The following is a 24,853-nucleotide window of genomic DNA, read 5'->3' on the forward strand; positions in this document are numbered from 1 at the left end:
CCTGGCGCACCGCCCGGGAAAAATCTCGATTTATCCCGGTATATACCCCGTTTTTCACAACCTGTGCTGCAATAGCATTTGCGGTAACGGGGCAATTTCGGGGTGCGCGCTCAGACCTACCAGTCAAGTTGTTCAAAGTGCTCCACGCGATACGGCTAGTGTGCGAGAAGTCGATGGAGTGGACTGCCTCTTTCCAGCGCTGGTGCCTCTTCCTTCCAAGAGTGGAAAGAAGGGCAGTGGCTGAATTGTTAGCCTCCGGGCCATAGGGAGCCCGGAGGAAGGCGCTGTAGAGGGTCTCGCACTCGCCATCCCAGCATGGTTTGTAGTTCTTACGCCGGCCGCGTGGGATGGCTTTTTTGGCCGCAGATGTTAGTGCCCTACAGAAGTCCTGGTATGCCTCGTCCACGTTGGGTGTGTCTGGTGGTGGGAGACACCGTGTGGACTTGTTGGTATGGAGGCGATAGAGTTTCCAATTGGCCTTCCGGAAGTTCCATCGCTTCATCGGTCCGCTCGGAACTGTTGTCACGAGGTCGGGCACCGATATCAGCGACGGTCGGTGTTGCGACCTGGGGAACATTCCTAGAACACGTCTGTCGGGGAGCTGGGTGTCCACACCGACACTCACGAAAGCCAGGTCAGGGTTCGTGTCAGTGTTATGCCGAGCGGAGTGAAAGCTGGCTGGGCCCTTCGGGTTGTAGAGAAGGTTGAGCGAGTTGCGCTCTGCCCAGTCAGAAAGAGTTTCCCCGCTCGGTGAGGTGGTACTGTATCCCCACCGTGTATGCCGGCAGTTGAAATCACCAGCATATACACACGGTGGTTCAAGCACTGGCAGTGACACTGGCGTGAGTTGTGAGGGTGGTGGTTTGTAGACGTTGACAATTTTGATGTCGCCAACGTCCACTCGCAGCCACTCGATCTCGGAGTTGTCCGGTGATCGATCGGCGAGGGTCCAGCTCAGATCGTTGTGGACAAACGTGGCAAGGCCATGCTTCTTGCTCAGGATTGACCCAGCTAGCGTGAAGTTGGTGATCGCTAGCTTGTCCGCTGTTGGGCGGTGGGTTTCCTGAAGGAGGATGACCATGGCTTGGGTGGTGTGGGCCATGTGCTCGATGACGGATGTTTTGGCATCTGTGAGCCCTTCAACGTTCAGTTGCAGTATTCTTGGTTGGAGACCGGCAGCAGTGTTGCTACCAGATCTCCGCCCAGACTGCCCCTGGACGCCAGAACGGGAGGGTACCCGAGTTGAAAGTTTTTTGTTTCGCCGCGTTGCCATGGAGTAGAGCAGCGCGGTTACTTGCAGGGATCACGGCGTGAACGTAAACTTTCTCGATCCCTGTGTGGCACGTTATCACGTGTCACTCCCCCGCCCCTCCCTCACAACTCCAGAAATCTGAGGTCTCACGGTTGGCAAGTATGGTAGTCCGTTACTTCTTTCATCATTTGAACTTGAAGTGTCTTTAATGTCTTGAATGTGACTGTATAAACACTCTTTAAAGCAGATCACACGGCAGACTGAGACGCCACCATCGTTTACTTACCGTATATCCAGATAGCAGAATGGACCTTGCCGACGTAAGTTTGAGCTTTTTTGATTGATTGATTGAAACTTTTATTAGTAGATTGCACAGTACAGTACATATTCCGTACAATTGACCACTAAATAGAAAAGAATAGAAGTACTTTATTGATCCCTGGGGGAAATTCAGCACCACGTGTTCGCTCACAATAAACATTTAGCTAACATTCACCAGGAGATGGCAACAGACAAACATAGATCACTCTATTACAATGATAATAATAAATAATGTAACCGAGGGTTTAGAGAAGTCGCCTATACTGTATGAAAGTATAAAATAACAAACACGGAGGATCCAGTTTTACACGAGGACCTGCACTTTATTGTTTGTTTTTTTAAAAGACCTCCGCTCCACTACAAGTGGCGCCTTCAAAATAAGAGCTCAAGGCATATATTGTATAACAGTGGTTCTCAACCTTTTTTCAGTGAGAACATTTTTTTAATTCAAGTACCCCCTAATCAGAGCAAAGCATTTTTGGTTGAGATAAAGAAGTAAAATACAGCAATATGTCATCAGTTTCTGATTTATTACATTGTATAACAGGGCAAAATATTGCTCATTTGTAGTGGTCTTTCTTGAACTATTTGGAGAAAAAGATAAAAAAAATAACTAAATTAAATTAACATTAATTTCTTATTGGCAATTTTTGTTAGTCAAAAATATTATTACTATTGTTATTATTTAAGACAAATCACAAGACAAATACACACCATTTATACCACATTCATTATGGTCAATATATAAAAAAAGTCAACTTAAAATAACATAAATATGAAAAATAAATTAAATATAAACAAAAGTATACACATTTTCACTTTTCTTATTCCTCAAAAAAAAAGTATTGGTAGAAAAAGCTTCAAAAAACATTTATTCATAACAATGTTATGTTTCAAACCTCTTTGTGGAAGTAAACTTCTAACACTTCTCTGAAGCAAAGTCAATCATTTCCTTATCACAATAAACTAGGATTTCCTTGTCCTATAAACCTGCATACGAAAGACAGTTCCCTGAGAAAATGAACTTGTGTCAGACAAAAATGTCTGACACCATCACACCTTTAGTGTACTCGAGATATGTCGTCACACGTCACACTTTACTGAAGTCTCAGATTGCTGTTCAGGAAAAGTAACAACGCTGTCGGCTGGCTGTGTGTGTGTTGCACGTTGACCACGCTCATTGGCTGTCTCCTGTCACGTGACTGGGCCAGCTCTATACTCTGCCAGGTACAGGTGTGTCCCAGCACATAGGAAGTTAAGTAAGTCATCAAAAACATCTGAAAGTGATGCTTGCACCCCCCACACGCCCTTTTTTGGTTTATATCGATACTTTTTTCAGAAAAGTGATGCCAAATGAGTAGCGTGTGAGTATCAATATATCGATACCACAGGATCGATACGCACATCCCTAGCGCTTAAGGCAGTGTCATCACGCACTAAATTTCGGGTGTCTCCCGGAAATATTGGGAGGGTTGTATGACGTCACATTAGTACCAAAAATCCAAGCGCATAAAAACTGTTATCGCGCGCTGACTCTTCACTTTGTGCGCGCGTGACACCCTTTTGTGCACGCGTGGTGCCTTTGTGCGCGCGTGCCGTCTCGGTCTGTACGCTGTCATGTTTCATTTTGGTACTTTGGGGGCGGGCATGCTTAGACGGCCCCTTCTTTCTGATTGGCTCTGAGCGTTTTTCATATGAGCCAATCAGAAGTATAGCAGGGCGGGTCATCGTCAATATGTATCAAGATTTACGGAGGAAGAAGCGGATCAAAAAATGTCGACTGAAAAAGAGGTAAGTTGAGGGACACACTTATTTACATTATTGAACTGCTTTGGAGTGATTGTAAGGGTACTATTACTAATAATAATAATAATACATTTCTATTTATAAAGCACTTTTCATACATTTAAAATGCAGCTCAAAGTGGACGGCGTGGCGAAGTTGGTAGAGTGGCTGTGCCAGCAATCGGAGTGTTGCTGGTTACTGGGGTTCAATTCCCACCTTCTACCTTCCTAGTCACGTCCGTTGTGTCCTTGGGCAAGACACTTCACCCTTTGCCTCTGATGGCTGCTGGTTAGCGCCTTGCATGGCAGCTCCCGCCATCAGTGTGTGAATGTGTGTGTGAATGGGTAAATGTGGAAATAGTGTCAAAGCGCTTTGAGTACCTTGAAGGTAGAAAAGCGCTATACAAGTATAACCCATTTATCATTTATTTATCATAAAAACAAAATGAGAAATAACACCCACACCCCATGAAGACAGTCAAACATGTACATAAAAATAAACAACAACAACAATAATAATAATAACAACACAATGACAATAGCCAATCACAGGAAGCCTCTGGACGTGGAGATCCAGAGGGTTCTTTGAGGAAACACTAGATGATAAAATAAATGGATTAAAAATAATTAAAATACACATCAGGTAAAAGTCCAAAAATAATATGAAATAATCAAACATAAAAATAAACTACAATATGAAAAACTATACAATAAAATAAAATACAATAAAAACTGAAATATGAAAATAATAAGACCATATAAAATAGGCTAAGATATGATAAAACATAAAAATAAGCTAAGATATGATAAAACATAAAAAATAACTAATACTAATAGAATAATCCTGCACATTGGGCCTAATAATTGTGTAGTAAAGTGGTTTTTGAATTTGAGCAATGTAATCTGAAAGAGGTTTAAAATAACAACAATTAATGTTAATATTTTTGAAACAATATGCTTCTCATAACATGAGTATCTGTGTGCATGAGAGAGTGTCAAGAAAAGCATTGCTATAGTTTCACTTCATCTGCCTTTTTTTTGCAACCTACTTGAAGTTGTATTTTTCAAAGTGAGTACTTTGGTACTTTGCCATCAATGCCCCCCTCAGAAAACCTCCTCTCCATCCCTGCCAGCATTTCTGTTTAGAAAAGGAAGATGCAAATTGGTTACTATAGAATACAGAAGTACAGTATATAACCAAAATGTGTAAGACCGATGACATGTCATGTCACAGCACATTTAATTTGAAGGTCAACAAATAAAACATACCAGTGTTACTAAAATAAAATAAATAAAACATACATGATTTTTCATTTACATTCAAATGTCGTAATGCAATGGAACAGAATGCAAAAGAGATGGGCTGGCTAGTCAGGCTAGGAAAGAGGTGTAAAATACAGGATGTTTCTGGCCAAAACGGGATACTTGACAAGTATTAGGACTATGATGAGAAGAAAAGTAATACAACAACACCCATGAATGGCTAACAGCAGGGATGCTGTGTGAACTAGCAAGTCCAGGTGCTTTTTTTATTACACTCATGTGCAGTGCATTTAATGTTTTCAACTAAGATAGCAGTGGAGCCTCCATTCTTCTAACAAGTCAGTAAACCCTTACAATCACTCCAAAGCAGTTCAATAATGTAAATAAGTGTGTCCCTCAACTTACCTCTTTTTCAGCCAACATTTTTGGATCCGCTTCTTCCTCCGTAAATCTTGATACATATTGACGATGACCCGCCCTGCTATACTTCTGATTGGCTCATATGAAAAATGCTCAGAGCCAATCAGAAAGAAGGGGCCGTCTAAGCATGCCCGCCCCCAAAGTACCAAAATGAAACATGACAGCACACAGACCGAGACGGCACGCGCGCACAAAGGCACCACGCGGGCGCACGAAGTGGAGAATCAGCGTGCGAGAACAGTTTTTATGCGCTTGGATTTTTGGTACTAATGTGACGCCATAGTATGGGCAAATATGACGCTGTCAAGCGCCATTCATTTAAAACTCGCGGGCCGCACTTACATTAAATTGTCAGATTAAGGCAGACCTGGGCATTCTGCGGCCCGCGGGCCACATCCGGCCCTTTGTGCGTCCCTGTCCGGCCCGCGTGAGGCCAATTATAAATTACAAAATAAATTTTAAAAAGTATCTATGTCGAGTGTGCAATACAACGGTGCTGCTTTTGTTTTGAAAATCGTTATTTGTATTACTTCCGTGTGGACGTATGCGTGTGCGTGATTGTGAGCGAATGTGAACAGCTGCAATCGCAAATTACAAAATAAAGTTGAAAAAACATCTGTCGTGCGCGCAATACAACTGTGCTGCTTTTATTTTGAAAAGTATTATTTATGGGCGTGTGTAACCTGCGAGTGAAGGTGCACATGCAGCGACAAGTGATGCACGCTTTACACCCGAGACGCTAAAAAGAGAAAAGTTGATGAAGAATGGCGTGTTTCCAACAAGACATGGACTGCCAAGCAACGTTCCCTCTAAGGTGCGCGCCTGCGCAATTGCGCACTGCTCAAGCGTCCGCTGCGCGCAGCAAATATATGCCGCGCACCAAATCAAATCCCATCTGAATTCTAAACAAAATAAACATATTTATTCTATGTCATTTTGCAATGCAACTTTGAGTGACAGTGACAACAAGCGGCCCTAACGGTGTTCGTCAACACCGTTCAATTGAACACCGTTCAATTATTGTAACGTCTATCGAGATGCTTCGAGGACAGGAATTATATCCATCACTTTATTGAGCAAAACTGTTTATATTCGGACATAACCACACCAAAAACATGAATAAACACTTCTATCTGGAAAAACTAGTCATTTTCTGCCGTACAAACCAGGCCAAAAGCAACTTGTCATGTGTCACCAACACGCATACCACTAAGCCACTGGTGCGTTTATGGCCACACAAAAAGTCGGACAACTCAAACACCACACAAAGTTACACTATGACTCCTCAGTCATACGTGTGCTTATTTTACTGTCATTTATTATTAATGTTAATTTATTTATATTAGTCATGGAATGCTGTTACACACACTATGTTGAAGTATTACTATTATTATTATTATTATTATTTATCTTACGGTATACATCAAAAATAATATTGAGCAAAATTTAATTGAAATATTGTGGATGTGGCCCTCAAGCAGTGCTCGGGTTGCTCACGCGGCCCCCGGTAAAAATTAATTGCCCACCCCTGGATTAAGGTGTGTCTGAGACCCCTGGTTTAAACATAGCACAAAGCAAAAAAAAGCTTTGTATGCAGTGTTGTTTCATTTTAAATTTCAAACTAGTTTTGTGGCTCCCATTGTTTTCTTTAATTTGTGCAAGTCGTCAAAATGGCTCTTTGAGTGATAAAGGTTGCCGACCCCTGCCCTAATCAGAGCAAAGCATTTTTGGTTGAAAAAAAGAGCTGAAGTAAAATACAGCACTATGTCATCCGTTTCTGATTTATTAAATTGTATATAAATTATATGGGTAGGTATTTGCTCTAAAAAGGGTATTTCTAGTACAGTGGGTACTTGATTTATATACAGTATATGTAATACTAAAAAGAGTAATAAATGGGTTATACTTGTATAGCGCTTTTCTACCTTCAAGGTACTCAAAGCGCTTTGACACTATTTCCACATTCACACTGATGGGGGGAGCTGCCATGCAAGGCGCTAACCAGCAGCCATCAGGAGCAAGGGTGAAGTGTCTTGCCCAAGGACACAACGGAGGTGACTAGGAAGGTAGAAGGTGGGGATTGAACCCCAGTAACCAGCAACACTCCGATTGCTGGCACGGCCACTCTACCAACTTGGCCGCGTAGGATATGCAGAGATAAGATGTGTCCAAATATTACTAGAAATACATTTTAGGCAGCAACAAAGTGGCCATTTGGGTAGATATTTGCTCTAAAAAGGGTATTTCAACAAGTAAACCGTACTGTAGGTACTTGATGTTGATATATGTAATGCTCATAAGGGTATTGTAGTCAAATGCGCGTGTGTAAATATGCGATGTGTAAATATCAAAATTTGACGTGGAATCACTTTTTGTCAGGCAATATTACATTGTAGTGGATTGTCCAGAGCTAGGACAATGCACAGAAACATTAAGTTCAGAAACAGATATGTTCTGTACCAGATTATATCTAAATAGCTACTTTCCATCTGCAGTCCCTGGCTGCCTAAATTAAAGGGATACGTGCAATAAAATGATGACACTAATATCATACTAAATAATATATATATACATTCATAATAATTCATCAATAATTCATCATACTATAGCATGTAATCCAATTGAAGAAAAGTCACAAAATGCCCCTTCATGGACACATACTTAATATACAATACAAGCACACCTTATTTACATCATCACCCAAAGACAATACATGCTCTTGTTCACATCTGTCATCATTTGTAAAAACAACCAAGATTTTAAAAGCCATACCTCACAATTTTACAACAAAAATGCTCTCATGGATAAATATAGTACACATTAAGTTGATGTGTCAACATAATGCCCCTCTTAGTGACCGTGTGAGCATCTTTGATTGCTCCAAGCCACTTTTTAACTTCAAATTTTCTATTCCTTTTGATATAACGGGGAGAAGGCCAATTGGTCTGTACTTGTTGACATCTTGTTTATTTCCTGCTTTATGGATTGAATTATAGTAGCAGTTTCTCAACGTGGTAGGGAAAGTGTTTTCCGTTATTGATTTATTTATCAATTGTTGTTATAGGAGCAATAAGACTATCCTTATACGTTTTTAGGAAGATAGTGTCCAACCCGTATATATCTCTAGATCGTGAGTCTCATAATGCAGGGAAGATTTTGTTTAACTTTGTTTCATTTGTTAATTCTAAAATTAGTCCATCCTGAATAAATGACAAATACAATTTTTTATTTATTATTTAACTTGATGCAAGTTATACCACAGCTGCACAATTATTTTATTTATTATTGATCTTGATGTTATTGAGTTTGAATGTATACAACTTGATGTTACTTGATGTTCAATAAATTTGAAAATGTTAAGCTTGGCATTAGCGTTCTGTTGGGGCTTGAAAACTCCCCCTTGTCCAAAGTGGAGGATGACAAAAAAAGTTTGAGAACCACTGCATTATACAGTCAATGCTAACACCGCAATAAGTTTTCCAACTTGTTTAGTGTGCGACACTGAAGTAAACAACAATGGAGGGCGGAGAGAGAAGCGCGTTTTGGAGTTGTAAATGCAGTCATTATTTGGAGTTGGTGAAGTTGTCGGGGCAGTATGTTGTGGAGGAGATGATGTATGTTGTAACTGCTGGCGACGGGGTGTTAGCCAATGACTTTGGCTGGGGGGCGGGACTTTCGGGAGAGATAGGGAAGTGACGTTGTTGATAGGAGGTAGTAGACTTCGAGTTTTGCTGGGAATGTAAAACATACATCAGGGAGAAAAATGGCATTTTTTACCGTTAAAAGACTACACTATGTTCAAATAAAAAATATCCGGATAATCTTTACAAATCATTTTAATTTCCTTTGCTGCCCAGAGAAGCTAAACATCGTATAAACGTTATGGATAGGTTCTTTTTATTTTATTATTATTATTTTTTTTCATTTATTCATTTATTTCAGGCAATGCCATAAAAAAGTACAAGGTAGACAACCATACTTGCCAACCCTCCCGTTTTTAGCGGGAGAATCCCGGTATTGAGCACCTCTCCCGACAACCTCCCGGCAGAGATTTTCTCCCGACAAATCCCGGTATTCAGCCGGAGCTGGAGGCCACGCCCCCTCCAGCTCAATGCGGACCTGAGACTGAGTGGGGACAGCCTGTTCTCACGTCCGCTTTCCCACAATATAAACAGCTTGCCTGCCCAATGACGTCATAACATCTAGGGCTTTTAGAGAGTAGAGTGCACAACTGCGCACACAACAAGGAGACGAAGCAGAAGAACGAGGAAATTACAGACATGGCGACGCCGTCGACGAGCAAGATGAAGAAATACGCTTGCAAGTCCCAAAACGAATGGAAACAAGAATTTCAGATCATCCAGGACAGTTCGAAGGGGAAGGTGTATGTTGCCTGTACATTTTGTAGAACAGACTTCTCCATTGAACACGGTGGCCGAAATTATATACTCATCAAGAACGGAGAAGTTAAACAGGACAATACTGCCATCTAATGGATAGCCACCGGAACACTGAAATTCAAGTATTTCTTTTATTTATATAAAATAAATAAATATATATGTATATATATATATATATATATAGCTAGAATTCACTGAAAGTCAAGTATTTCATACATATACAGGTAAAAGCCAGTAAATTAGAATATTTTGAAAAACTTGATTTATTTCAGTAATTGCATTCAAAAGGTGTAACTTGTACATTATATTTATTCATTGCACACAGACTGATGCATTCAAATGTTTATTTCATTTAATTTTGATGATTTGAAGTGGCAACAAATGAAAATCCAAAATTCCGTGTGTCACAAAATTAGAATATTACTTAAGGCTAATACAAAAAAGGGATTTTTAGAAATGTTGGCCAACTGAAAAGTATGAAAATGAAAAATATGAGCATGTACAATACTCAATACTTGGTTGGAGCTCCTTTTGCCTCAATTACTGCGTTAATGCGGCGTGGCATGGAGTCCATGAGTTTCTGGCACTGCTCAGGTGTTATGAGAGCCCAGGTTGCTCTGATAGTGGCCTTCAACTCTTCTGCGTTTTTGGGTCTGGAATTCTGCATCTTCCTTTTCACAATACCCCAGATTTTCTATGGGGCTAAGGTCAGGGGAGTTGGCGGGCCAATTTAGAACAGAAATACCATGGTCCGTAAACCAGGCACGGGTAGATTTTGCGCTGTGTGCAGGCGCCAAGTCCTGTTGGAACTTGAAATCTCCATCTCCATAGAGCAGGTCAGCAGCAGGAAGCATGAAGTGCTCTAAAACTTGCTGGTAGACGGCTGCGTTGACCCTGGATCTCAGGAAACAGAGTGGACCGACACCAGCAGATGACATGGCACCCCAAACCATCACTGATGGTGGAAACTTTACACTAGACTTCAGGCAACGTGGATCCTGTGCCTCTCCTGTCTTCCTCCAGACTCTGGGACCTCCATTTCCAAAGGAAATGCAAAATTTGCTTTCGTCAGAAAACATGACTTTGGACCACTCAGCAGCAGTCCAGCTCTTTTTTTCCTTAGCCCAGGTGAGACGCTTTTCGCGCTGTTTCTTGGTCAACAGTGGCTTGACACGAGGTATGCGGCAGTTGAAACCCATGTCTTTCAAGCGTTTCTTGGTGGTGGATCTTGAAGCACTGACTCCAGCAGCTGTCCACTCCTTCTGAATCTCCCCCACATTTTTGAATGGGTTTTTTTTCACAATCTTGACCAGGGCGCGGTCATCCCTATCGCTTGTACACTTTTTCTGACCACAGTTTTTCCTTCCCTTTGCCTCTCCATTAATGTGTTTGGACACAGAGCTCTGAGAACAGCCAGCCTCTTCAGCAATAACCTTTTGTGTCTTTCCCTCCTTGTGCAATGTGTCGACGGTTGCCTTTTGGACAGCTGTCAAATCTGAAGTCTTCCCCATGTTTGTGTAGGCTTCAGAACTGGACTGAGAGACCATTTAAAGCCCTTTGCAGGTGTTTTGAGTTAATCAGCTGATTAGTTTGTGGCACCAGGTGTCTTCAAAATTTAACCCTTACACAATATTCTAATTTTGTGACACACGGAATTTTGGATTTTCATTTGTTGCCACTTCAAATCATCAAAATTAAATGAAATAAACATTTGAATGCATCAGTCTGTGTGCAATGAATAAATATAATGTACAAGTTACACCTTTTGAATGCAATTACTGAAATAAATCAAGTTTTTCAAAATATTCTAATTTACTGGCTTTTACCTGCTTTTAAATATATATATATATATATATATATATATATATATATATATATATATATATATATATATATATATATATATATATATATATATATATATATATATATATATATATGAAATACTCGAGTTGGTGAATTCTAGCTGTAAATAACCACGCCCCCCGCCCCCGACCAAGCCCCCCCACCCACCCCCTACCCCCCACAGCCGATATTGGAGGTCTCAAGGTTGGCAAGTATGTAGACAACGCATAATATGTATAAATATAAAGCAAAATATAATGTACATTAATGCAAAGGGTAATGTACAGTAGGTAAGCATGATTTTCTTAATTTACTCGATAAGAAAAAAAACATTTTTACCGTTAAGAACTACATAATTTTTTTTTTTAAAAAGCCTCTTGTGCTGCAATATCCAGATAATATTTACAAATCAACATTTTTTATTTTGGTTTCCTTTTCCTGCCCAGAAAAGCCAAAAATGGTAGGAACGTTATGGATGGGTCCATTTTTTAATTTTTTATTTTTTTTTTTCATTTATTCCAGGAAATGTCACAAAAAAGTACAAGGTAGACAACACATAGGAGATGAGTAAGCCCTGTACAACATTACAACACCTGTGTGTGTGTGTGTGTGTGTGTGTGTGTGTGTGTGTGTGTGTGTGTGTGTGTGTGTGTGTGTGTGTGTGTGTGTGTGTGTGTGTGTGTGTGTGTGTGTGTGTGTGTGTGTGTGTGTGTGTGTGTGTGTGTGGAACAGGAATTTCAGCAGGTGTTGGACGGATTGTCTCAACACGAGCGTAAAAAAGTGGAGGATCATCTCTTACGCGAAATTGAAAAGGCCAGACTCATAGAACGTCAAAATGCCCAAGAGCAGATTCATCGCTCCCAAGAGCAGATTCATCGCTCCCAAGAGCAGATTCATCTTCGCGACCAGCAGATTCATCTTCGCGACCAGCAGATTAATCGCTCCCAAGAGCAGATTCATCTTTGCGACCAGCAGATTAAAGAATTAAAAGAAGAGCTTGTCCAAGAAAAATGTAAGGAAGGTAGATTCTACCATCTAACATTATAATATTGTTTTTTTAATTGAAGCCATCTCTTGCAGTAAAATCCCCGGAGAAAAACCAAAACCAAAAAGGTATGAAAAGTCAACATCAGCTCTTTGAGTAGCCTGACAATGAAGTGTTTCATTTGTAACTTGTATTTCTGTGTCTTACCAAACACAACTTGGAAAGCCGCCTGTGAGGACGAGCAGGACGATTCCGGTTTAGGAACCAGCCGGGGCCCCGCTGATAAGAGTCCGGCGGCCAAAAGGGCCAAAAGGGGTCCAACTAAGGTAGCAGCAGGATTAACACACACAACTCTACTGACGCATACACATCATGTTATCATTGTATGGTATCATTTTATCATTAATCATGTTATCATGGATCATCTTTTTATGGTATGTTGTCATGGATCATCTTAATCATGTTACCATTGGATCATCTTTTTCTGGTATCATGGATCATCTTAATCATGTTATCTTTGGATCATCTTTATGGTATCATGTTATCATTGCATCATCTTTTTATGGTATGTAGTCATGGATCATCTTAATGAAGTTATCATTGGATTATCTTTATGGTATCATGTTATCATTGGATCATCTTTTTTTGGTATCATGTTGTCATGGATTATCTTTTTATGGTATCATGGATCATCTTTTTATGGTATGTTGTCATGTATCATCTTAATCATGTTATCATTGGATCATCTTTATGGTATCATGTTATCATTGGATCATGGTTTTAGGGTACCATTTTATAATAGATCCTGTTATCTTTGGCATCATTTCAATAGAGCATGGTATCCTAGATGATGGTACCAGACATAGTGATGACGTCATTGATCATAGTGATGCATCATTGATCATTTGGAGTACTGAGTGTTTCCTGTGTCCTGCAGAGGAAGAAGGAGCAGCAGGGCGAGGAGCAGCAGGGCGAGGAGCAGCAGGCTGAGGAGCAGCAGGCTGAGGAGCAGCAGGCTGAGGAGCAGCAGGGCGAGGAGCAGCAGGGTGAGGAGCAGCAGGGCGAGGAGCAGCAGGGTGAGGAGCAGCAGGCTGAGGAGCAGCAGGGTGAGGAGCAGCAGGGCGAGGAGCAGCAGGCTGAGGAGCAGCAGGGCGAGGAGCAGCAGTAATCATCTCTGCTGACATCACAGAGGAGAAGGAAGGAAGGACCTCCAATATTTCTAATACACGTTTACTAAATACTTGTTCCTGTATAAATGTTCACTGTTGTTAAAATAGTTTTTTAGTTAGTATTTTTGTAATGGCTGATAGTTATTTATTCACTTGAAATAAAAGGTTCAGGCTGACCTGAGTTATTTTCAGTGTGGTAACATGCTGCCCTCTAGTGGCAGGAGTGACGAATGGCTGTTGGACCTGAGTTAGTTTCAGTGTGGTAACATGCTGCCTTCTAGTGGCAGGAGTATAGATTTTGATTTTTTTTTTGTTGATTTTTATTAGTTGCCTCAACAACCCACTAGTCTTCCTGGGGTCCACAATTCAATACAATTACAAGTGAAAGCATATAATTATAACTACACAATACAGAAAAAAATAAAAGCATCAATAAAAAAACAAGCAAACTATTTACAGTAACAGAATAATAATTACCATAAAAATATAGCTACACAATATAAAACAAAACAAATCATCAACGAGCAAACTGATTTAAAGACTCAGATAAAATATTACTCTCTTTTTAAAAACCTGTTTACTTTTAATGCTGGTGAGAATTCAAGGCAGGTTATTCCAGAGCGATAAAGATCTATAAATAAAAGATTTCCGTAAAGCATTCTTCCTGGGACGAGGGAGTACAAAATGCCCCTCATTGGACGCCCTGGTATTGTGATTATGTATAGTGCTACTGTGAACTATTTGAGAAAAGCAGTTTTACTAGCGGTTACTGATTTGAGCCATAAAAGAGTATTAGCTGACAACCTGTTCTGCACTGTTAGCCAGGAAAGAGAAGCATGCATTTGGTTCACGTTGGTTCTTAGTGAACAACCAAGAACCAGCCTTGCTGTCCTATTCTGGACAATCTGGAGCTTACTGATCTCACCACTTGCAGCAGACGCCCAGACTGTAGAACAATAGTCAAGATGACACAAGACTAAACTCTTAACAATTTGACAAAGAGGTGGATCAACAAAAGCAGCACATTTCCTGGAAATACCAACAGCCTTCCCATCTTTGTAACTATATCACTGATATGATTTGACCAGGATAGAGTGCAGTCCAGCATCACTCCAAGGAGCTTGGCACTTCTGACCTGTTGAACTGTTGAAATACCTAGCCTCAAATCCAACTTTGGGTCACAAGATAACCCTTGCCTAGTCCCCAATGTAATACTTTTTGTTTTTGAGGTGTTAAGGACAAGTGTGTTACATACTGTCCAGTCATGCACAGCTTTTAGTTCCTCACTCAATACTACATTAAGTACACTGCATGATGGTGCAGCATGATATCAATCAATGTTTATTTATATAGCCCTAAATCACAAAAGTCTCAAAGGGCTGCACAAGTCACAACGACATCCTCGGCACAGAGCCCACACAAGGGACGCCGATGTGAATGACTATGAGAAACCTTGGGGAGGATCGCATATGTGGGTACCCCCCCCCCCCCCTCTAGGGGAGACCGAAAGCAATGGATGTGGAGTGGGTCTGACATAATATTGTGAAAGTCCAACACATCAGCGAAAGTCCAGTCCATAGTGGGGCCAGCAGGAACCATCCCGAGTGGAGACGGGTCAGCAGCGTAGAGATGTCCCCATCCGATGGACAGGCTAGCGGTCCACCCCGGGTTGGGAGCAGAGTAGAAAAGAAAAACTGGTCTAAAAAGGGAGTCTATTTAAAGGCTAGAGTATACAAATGAGTTTTAAGATGAGACTTAAATGCTTTTACTGAGTTAGCATCTCTAACTTTTATCGGGAGGGCATTCCATAGTATTGGAGCCCGAATAGAAAACGCTCTATAGCCCGCAGACTTTTTTTGGGCTCTGGGAATCACTAATAAGCCACACTAATAATGATGTTTAAAAAAAGGACGTAGTCCGCACGCTCAATTATTGGTGGCACTGAGCTATGGAAAGTGCCGGTTAGAAACTCAGTTGAATTTGCATTAAATGTGGTTGGATTTGCCCCTCAGATTTCCAGGTTATTTATGTCAATCTTGGAAAAAAAGACTAATTCTCAAGTGACAATTTCACAAACCCACTAACTACACAGCTCACTTTACCAGATCATTTCATGTGAACGCCTGGAAATAACATGCGACAAAATACTCTACTTTATATTTTCCTACTCAATGTATTTGTTTTTTCCATTTTGACAGTAAAAAAAATATATACTGCAAAAATTGCATACATTTTAAACTTGTATAGTATCCAATATCAACACCAAACTAAACCAATATTGCAACAAATGCTTTCTAAACATTGTTTTTGTCCAAATAAAAATAAATATCTGCTTGACTTATGATTTCTAAGCACAATATCTATCCAACTGTTCACTGTAAAATGTCAAGATTTTACAATAAAATGTCAAGATTTTACGATAAAATGTCAAGATTTTACAATAAAATGTCAAGATTTTACGATTAAGAGTCAAGATTTTACAATAAAGTGTCAAGATTTTACAATAAAATGTCAAGATTTTACGATTAAGAGTCAAGATTTTACAATAAAATGTCAAGATTTTACAATAAAGTGTCAAGATTTTACAATAAAATGTCAAGATTTTACGATTAAGAGTCAAGATTTTACAATAAAATGTCAAGATTTTACAATAAAGTGTCAAGATTTTACAATAAAGTGTCAAGATTTTACAATAAAATGTCAAGATTTTACAATAAAGTGTCAAGATTTTACAATAAAATGTCAAGATTTTACGATTAAGAGTCAAGATTTTACAATAAAGTGTCAAGATTTTACAATAAAATGTCAAGATTTTACGATTAAGAGTCAAGATTTTACAATAAAATGTCAAGATTTTACAATAAAGTGTCAAGATTTTACAATAAAATGTCAAGATTTTACGATTAAGAGTCAAGATTTTACAATAAAGTGTCAAGATTTTACAATAAAGTGTCAAGATTTTACAATAAAATGTCAAGATTTTACGATTAAGAGTCAAGATTTTACAATAAAGTGTCAAGATTTTACGATTAAGAGTCAAGATTTTACAATAAAGTGTCAAGATTTTACAATAAAGTGTCAAGATTTTACGATTAAGAGTCAAGATTTTACAATAAAGTGTCAAGATTTTACGATTAAGAGTCAAGATTTTACAATAAAGTGTCAAGATTTTACAATAAAGTGTCAAGATTTTACGATTAAGAGTCAAGATTTTACAATAAAGTGTCAAGATTTTACGATTAAGAGTCAAGATTTTACAATAAAGTGTCAAGATTTTACGATTAAGAGTCAAGATTTTACAATAAAGTGTCAAGATTTTACAATAAAGGCCATGAGTGATTCGCATGATTGTCATCTCATCCAACTCCTCTGGAGGACGTTGTCTGTTTGCATGGGCAATTCAATCCAACGTTGTACTTTTGATTATGGGTAAATAAAACTCTTGTACTAAATTCACTTTTGTTGCTGTTTAAGATTCGGACCATCCACCACAGTGGCGGAGGGTGTACATACATATGTATGTATGTTCATACATACATGTCTGAACACACATATGTATGTATGTACATACATACATACATATTTATGTACATACATATGTATGTATGTACATACATATGTATGTACATACATATGTATGTATGTACATACATATGTATGTACATACATACATACATATGTATGTACATACATACATATGTATGTACATATATATATGTACATACATATATATATGTACATAATATATGCATGTATATACATACATGCATATATTTAGAACAACATTTCTCAAGCAGCTATTGCAAGGCATTTAGGGATTTCACCATCTACGCTCCGTAATATCATCAAAAGGTTCAGAGAATCTGGAGAAATCACTGCACGTAAGCAGCAAGCCTGAAAACCAACATTGACTCCCCGTGACCTTCGATCCCTTAGGTGGTACTGCATCAAAAAGCAACATCAGTGTGTAATGGATATCACCACATGGGCTCAGGAACACTTCAGAAAACCACTGTCAGTAACTACAGTTGGTCGCTACATTTGTAAGTGCAAGTTAAAACTCTACTATGCAAAGCGAAAGCCATTTATCAACAACACCCAGAAACGCCGCCGGCTTAGCTGGGCCCGAGCTCATCTAAGATGGACTAATGCAAAGTGGAAAAGTGTTCTGCGGTCTGACGAGTCCACAATTCAAATTGTTTTTGGAAACTGTGAACGTTGTGTCCTCCGGACAAAAGAGGAAAGGAACCAGCCAGTACCTGTGATGGTATGGGGGTGTATTAGTGGCCAAGACATGGGTAAGTTACACATCTGTGAAGGCACCATTAATGCTGAAAGGTACATACAGCTTTTATAGCAACATATGTTGCCATCCAAGCAACGTTATCATGGACGCCCCTGCTTATTTCAGCAAGACAATGCCAAGCCAGTGTTACAACAGCGTGGCTTCATAGTAAAAGAGTGCGGGTACTAGACTGGCCTGCCTGTAGTCCAGACCTGTCTCCCGTTGAAAATGTGTGGTGCAATATGAAGGCTCTCTCGCTTAGTAGTCTTTTAAGACTATGATAGCAATATGTTACCAATGATGTAATATTGTATGATCATGAGCATCTTTCAGCAATCTACTTTACTTTACGTCCTAATTTGCAAGTAGGACATGTTTGATGTCCTTCATGCTAATATGACATCACATGACATGCATAAGCTATAAGGAAGGGAGTTGTCCTTCACTCCATGGAACACAACTACAGGAATTAAATTGTAAAGCGAGAAGGACACAGGTATGTCATTGCTAGATCTGGGAAACTTCTATGTAAATATGATATGTATATTTGTTGTTGTTTCCTACGCATTAATGTCTGGTGCAAGTACAATAAGCCATTCTTTGGTTCAATGTTAGCAACCTATGCTGTAATAGATGTGCTGTGAAATAACACCAGGACAAGCTACTGGACTTGGTTTTATAAAGTGTCCTCTACCGTCTTCTCAGACATTTCAAATGCAGGCGGACAAAAGTCCTAAATGTAGTTGACAGTAAAACAAAAGTCCCAAATAAGCGGACTGTAAGACAAGGCATTCTGCAGTGTGCAGGACACATGGCATAAGAAGATTGATTGATGGTCTACAGTCCCTTTGCCAATCAGGATGCAGAACACCATGCGCAATCATGTGCTGTAAGAAAAAAAGCGTAAACAAATACACACACAAAAAAGATGGGTGTAACAGCGAGGCCGTGTAAAGTGAAGCGTGTTGTAGCGAGGGAACACTATTAGTTTCACCTTGTAAATATCATTGCTGCAATTAAAAAAAACCTCATTATGTCCAGGTATATTCTTCCAAATTCAGAAGATTACAAAATGCTCAAAGTCTGCACATTTGACAATAAATATGGAGATGTAAGTGCAAGTCACTGAATGGACTGGAAAACAACTCTAAAGACCAAGTCAGGAATGCTCTCACTATTTGCCTACTCAGCAAATGTTTGATTTTCAGCTGCTGGATCTTTACAACTACAGTCAAAATCAACTTGGCTTTTGAGTCCAACAACTCAAAATAATAATAATACACTCACAGTCACTTATAACACAAAGCTTATGTTGTCTTTAGACACTGTCAAAATGACGTGTTTTTTTTCATGAAGTGAAAAAATGACCCCCCCCCCCCGCATTTTTAATATGCGACATGTTTTAGCATTACATGACAAACATTTGCTCCTTTTGACGTTGTTATAGTCCAGGGGTCAGCAACCTTTTTGAAAGCAAGAGCTACTTCTTGGGTACTGATTAATGCGAAGGGCTACCAGTTTGACACACACTTAAATAAATTGCCAGAAATAGCCAATTTGCTCAATTTACCTTTAACTCTTATGTTATTATTAATAATTAATGATATTTATCTTTGTGGAAACACTGATCATCTTAATGATTTCTCACAATAAATATATATAGAAACAGATAAATATCAATATGCAACACTTTATTTTTATATGTTCTCTAAGTGCACATTTTTCAAATTGAACATTTTCAAATGATGACTTCTAAGACAGTCTTGTGAAATCACAATATCCCATTTTAACTAGCTAGCCACTAACATTTTTGAACAAATCATGAATTACTTTGCACCATGTTTGTACAAATAATAACTCATGTAAAATACAAAAGTCAACTCTCAAATGTTAAAATATATCCTGTCACACTTTGAACTGGACACCAAATCTGTTATCTGTTTCTTTGTCAGTTAGTGGGAAGCCTGGCATTGCATGCTGTTAACTAGTGTGTTGTACTCTGGTGTGTAACTTGACACTGCAACTCTGAGTGAGTCTTGCAGATGTGCATCAGTGAGGCGTGTTCTGTGTTTGTTCTTGATGAAGTTCATGTCAGAAAAGGCTGATTCACAAAGATAAGATTTTTCCTCATTGTTTGCGGAACCTTCTTAATCTTTTGGACATATTTTCACAGCAATCTGGCCTTAAGCTTAATTGTGATAAATGTAAAATGTTAAGGATCGGAAATCTACAGGGAACGTCCTTTCGAATGGAATGCAAAGTGCCTGTTTTGTGGACAGATGGACCAGTTAACATACTTGGTGTTGTTGTCCCAGAGAATCTGGAAGATCTAGGCTCAGTAAATTATGATAATCGACTAAGAAAGCTGGACAAAATTATGCAATTATGGAAAGGGAAATCCTACCACTGAGTGGTACACAAGTGTCCTGTTGGACAAAAAACATGTACTGTATGAAAATAAATTGTATCCTTTTTTACAAGTGATCCCCTCCCATTTTCCTTATGTAGAGTCTGCTGGGAAACATGGCGAGGAAACAATCCACTCATGGTGGTGTTTTCAATTTGATGTGCCAGAAAAAGGAGACGATATTTTGCAGCAGATAATATGGATGAGCTCTAATATTGTAACAGATGGAAAGCCTTTCTTTTGGAAAAATATGTTTGAAAGAGGAATCATTTTTGTCAATGATATTATCAATGAGAATGGTAAAATGATGAAGTATGATGAATTTACAACTATGTATGGTGATGCTTGCTCAAGCTTTTCATTTCATCAACTAACTGGAGTCATTGGGAAAAGATGGAAACAAATAATTAATTATGGAACTGCTAAATTATTAGTTTGTAAACCTCTAATAAGAAATTCTAGTTGGCAAAAAGGAACTAAAATAAATAGAAAAATATATAATTCTTATTTAATAAAGAAATCTTTGAAGGCTGCCCCATACAACACATATGGAAAATGGGAGGACTTTTTTGACTGCCCGTTGCCATGGGATGCCATATTCAAACTAATCTATAAAACCACTATCGATGTGCAAAATTGTGATTTTCAAATTAAAATTATTTATAACTTCTTACCCACGGGGAAAATGTTAAAATGATTGATATATGACAGAGTCAGATGATTGCCCATTTTGTTGTCAGGAGTCTGAATCCACCCTGCATTTGTTTTGGTATTGTCATATTGTGTCTTTGTTTTGGGTGGAAGTTGAAAAAATGTGTTTAAGGATTGGTTTGTTTATGAAGCTTGATGTGGTTTCTGTTATTTTAGGAGAGTTCATTGACAATCATGATTTAGTCAATTTAATTATAGTACTCGGTAAAAGGTTTATTTTTAAGGCCAAAAACAGATATTCACTTAGTATTACTTTCTTTAAAACATTTATTCAGTATTTTTTTACTTTAGAAATTTACATGGTTGAAAACGATAATGATGCCAAAAAACATTTTAAAAAAAGATGGGAAGTCCTCAAAGGCTTATTTTGAAAGTATAATTATGTTTATAGATTATATGACATCTGTTGTTGTGTTCCCTAATTTTTTTCTGTGTACATGAATGAAGGTGTGTGTTGCTGAGTCCGACTTGGACATTATCTGGACTGGACCTGCTTTTAAAAACCCTTTAAACAAATCTAATTTCATTGACAACCTGGTCTGGTGAAGATAAGGTCATTTAAAAAAAAAAAAAAAAAAAAAAAGATTCATTTTCATTTTCATTTCATTTTCATTTTCATGTTTATTTCGAATATGTAGACAAAACAAAAACAACAAATTTTGAAAAAACAACAAAAAAGCCATTCAAGAATGAATAACAAAAACAACAATAATAATAATAATAATAATAGTAATAATAAAAAGCAAAAGAAACAAGAAATGAAAATAAACATTTAATGTAAACATATCCGAAAAGGAGTGAGAAGAAGTAAAAACTTATGTACTCCCACCCCTCTTATTACTTACTGTATGTTTAATAATAATAATAATAATAGTATATAAAAATGTTATGTCATATAAATACATATACACATATAAGTACGTACACATATATACATACATACACACATACATATATACATATATATATATATACATATACATACATGTACATCCACAACACACATTTAACAAGTAACTATGAATGTGACACATACATAGTATACATATACATACACATACAAACCCACTGACTCTTAGTGCAGTTCACTATATCCTGTGAACAATATATTTTGGTACATTCTTTTAAAAACATTGATGCTTGGACTTTGCTTATGTACTTCGCTCAGATTGTTCCACAACTTGACACCTGTGATGGAAATGCAAAAACTTTTCATGGTGGAATTTCTCATCTGAATTTTAAAATTGAGTTCTCCCCTCAAACTATGCCCCCCCCTCACGTTCACTAAACATGTTTTGAATGTTCAGTGGTAACAAATGGTTCCTAGCCCTGTACATAGTTATTGCTGTTTGATATGAGACAATGTCGGTGAATTTGAATCATTTAGACTGTAGAAATAGTGCATTGGTGTGTTCCAGATAGCCCACCTTGTGAATGGTCCTTACTGCTCTTTTTTGTAAAATGATTAGTGACTGTAACCAACTTTTGTAATTGTTACCCCAGACTTCAGTACAGTAGTTTAAGTATGGCAAGACTAAAGAACAGTAGAGAGTGTGTATGATCCAGAACCTGCTTTGCTTTGTTTATGACTGCTATACTTCTTGCTACTTTGTATTTGACATGTGTAATATGTGCTTTCCAGCTGAGCTTGTCGTCAATTGTTACACCAAGGAATTTGATTTTGTGCACTTGCTCAATAGCCACCCCATCAATTTCTATATTCAACTGTGTGTTTAAGCTGAACCTGCCAAAGAACATAAACTTGGTCTTGCTCACATTCAAAGATAATTTGTTCCAGTCAAACCATAATTTCAGTTTATACAACTCTTCATTTATGTTCTTTTGTAACGTATCTAGATCATCACCAGAGCAAAATACATTAGTGTCATCTGCGAAAAGTACCATAGACAGCAACTTGGATACTTGGCAAATATCATTTATGTACAGTATAAAAAGTTTTGGTCCCAATACTGACCCCTGGGGGACTCCACAAGCAATGTCCAAGCAATTTGAGCTATGCTTTCCCAGCTTCACAAACTGTTTCCGTCTGTCCAAATAGCTTTTTATCCAGTCTATTGCCATACCTCTTATACCAATTTTCTCCAGTTTATTAATTAATATATTGTGATTGATAATGTCAAAAGCTTTTCTGAGGTCAATGAAGATGCCAATTGCATATTGATGATTATCAATTGCGTCTGTGATTCTTTCAATGGATTCCATCAATGCTTGAAAAGTTGATCTTTTAGTTCTAAAACCGTATTGACTCTCTGAGAGTACATTATTTTTTTCCAGGAATGAATCTAATCTGCTATTAAAAAGTTTCTCCAATATTTTTGAAAATTGAGGCAGTAGTGAGACAGGTGTGTAGTTTGTGAAGTGTGCTGGACTAGTGTAGTTTGTGAAGTGTGCTGGACTAGTGTAGTTTGTGAAGTGTGCTGGACTAGTGTAGTTTGTGAAGTGTGCTGGACTAGTGTAGTTTGTGAAGTGTGCTGGACTAGTGTAGTTTGTGAAGTGTGCTGGACTAGTGTAGTTTGTGAAGTGTGCTGGACTAGTGTAGTTTGTGAAGTGTGCTGGACTAGTGTAGTTTGTGAAGTGTGCTGGACTAGTGTAGTTTGTGAAGTGTGCTGGACTAGTGTAGTTTGTGAAGTGTGCTGGACTAGTGTAGTTTGTGAAGTGTGCTGGACTAGTGTAGTTTGTGAAGTGTGCTGGACTAGTGTAGTTTGTGAAGTGTGCTGGACTAGTGTAGTTTGTGTGGACTTTGCCTACACAAGGCTACTACTTTTTACAACAAGCTACCGAGCTGCTAAACTTTAGCTACAAACACTGCTAACGTGTTACCCTCGGGTGGCTCGTCTCTAAGCCAGTGTCCGAGTGGTAATCAACATGGGAACCAAGAAGAACAAGGAGGACATCGACGAAATGAGAAAGTCGCTTGACTTTCTGACGGAGGAGATGTCTGTTGTGAGTAAAGAGCAGAAAACGATCATGGAGCTGGTTGCGGAAGTGACGACGCTGCGGATCCAGAACGCCGAGAAGGACAAACGACTCGACTTTTTGGAGAGCAGGGTCCAAGCTTTGGAGCAATACAGCAGGATAAATGATGTGATTGTATCGGGTCTCCACATAAAACCCCGGTCATACGCGCGGGCGGTGACCGCCGGTAAGAACGCGGGGGCGAGCGGTGTCGCCGACGGTGAGCTGGATATCTCAACGGAGCAACAAGTGGCTACCTTTGTACAGTCCAAAGGAATCACACTGGACTGTAACACCATCGAGGCTTGCCCAGGAGAAACAACGACAGCAATGACAAACCAGCTGTCATCATAAGGTTTGTAAACGCACAAGACCGCACTACTGAGCCAGCCTGGAGAAAGTTAAAGGGCTCAAACATCTTTCTAAACGAGCACTTAACGAAGCACAACGCAGACATTGCAAAAAAGGCACGCCACCTCAGGAAGCAGGGGAAAATACAGAATACTTGGACCACAAGTTGCAAGATCTTTGTGAAGTTGAACGGAATGAATGCAAAAGTGGTACTCATCAGAAGCATGGAGGAGTTAGACAAGTACCAGTAGGGAAGAGCCAAAGGGATAGGTGGGCTATTGGCATTGTGGTCTAACTGAACTAAGGTAACAACACACCATGTCACACAACAATATGACTTTCGCTACAATGGGTGACGACAGTCATCTAAATCAGCGGATAATGGACTATGAACAATTTACTGCATTTAACACATTGGATCACTATGAGCACAACACACTGGACTTGGAACTGGACATTGACCCAGATATAAATTTCTTTTCCAACATTAATAACTCTTGTAAATACTACACTACTGAACAGTATAATCACAACATCAAAGCAGATGGGAAGTGATCTATTATTCACATTAATGGTAGAAGTCTATATACAAACTTTAAATCCATTAAGAACTATTTGTACTCATTCTCACAACCATTCAATATCATAGCAATATCTGAAACTTGGTTCAACAAGGAAAGGGGA

General features: G+C 38.8%; 1 protein-coding gene across 4 annotated transcripts in view; it reads left to right on the forward strand.

The window, feature by feature from the left end:
- LOC133646873 (putative uncharacterized protein DDB_G0271606) overlaps window positions 1-24,853 on the forward strand; it is a 51,452-nt gene that overhangs the window by 9,178 nt on the left and 17,421 nt on the right. Inside the window, exons 3-6 of one of the 4 annotated variants that reach the window (XM_062042746.1) lie at window positions 12,018-12,297; window positions 12,366-12,398; window positions 12,496-12,596; window positions 13,208-13,285. In XM_062042746.1, coding sequence (XP_061898730.1) covers window positions 12,018-12,297; window positions 12,366-12,398; window positions 12,496-12,596; window positions 13,208-13,285 — 492 coding nt within the window. Of the gene's footprint in view, window positions 1-12,017; window positions 12,298-12,365; window positions 12,399-12,495; window positions 12,597-13,207; window positions 13,573-18,068; window positions 18,221-20,941; window positions 24,174-24,853 lie in introns of those variants that run through there. The other 3 variants (XM_062042736.1, XM_062042755.1, XM_062042762.1) reach the window with 3 other exon arrangements.

The sequence above is a fragment of the Entelurus aequoreus genome, linkage group LG01 (genome assembly GCF_033978785.1).
Source record: "Entelurus aequoreus isolate RoL-2023_Sb linkage group LG01, RoL_Eaeq_v1.1, whole genome shotgun sequence".
NCBI classification, from domain to species: Eukaryota; Metazoa; Chordata; class Actinopteri; order Syngnathiformes; family Syngnathidae; genus Entelurus; species Entelurus aequoreus.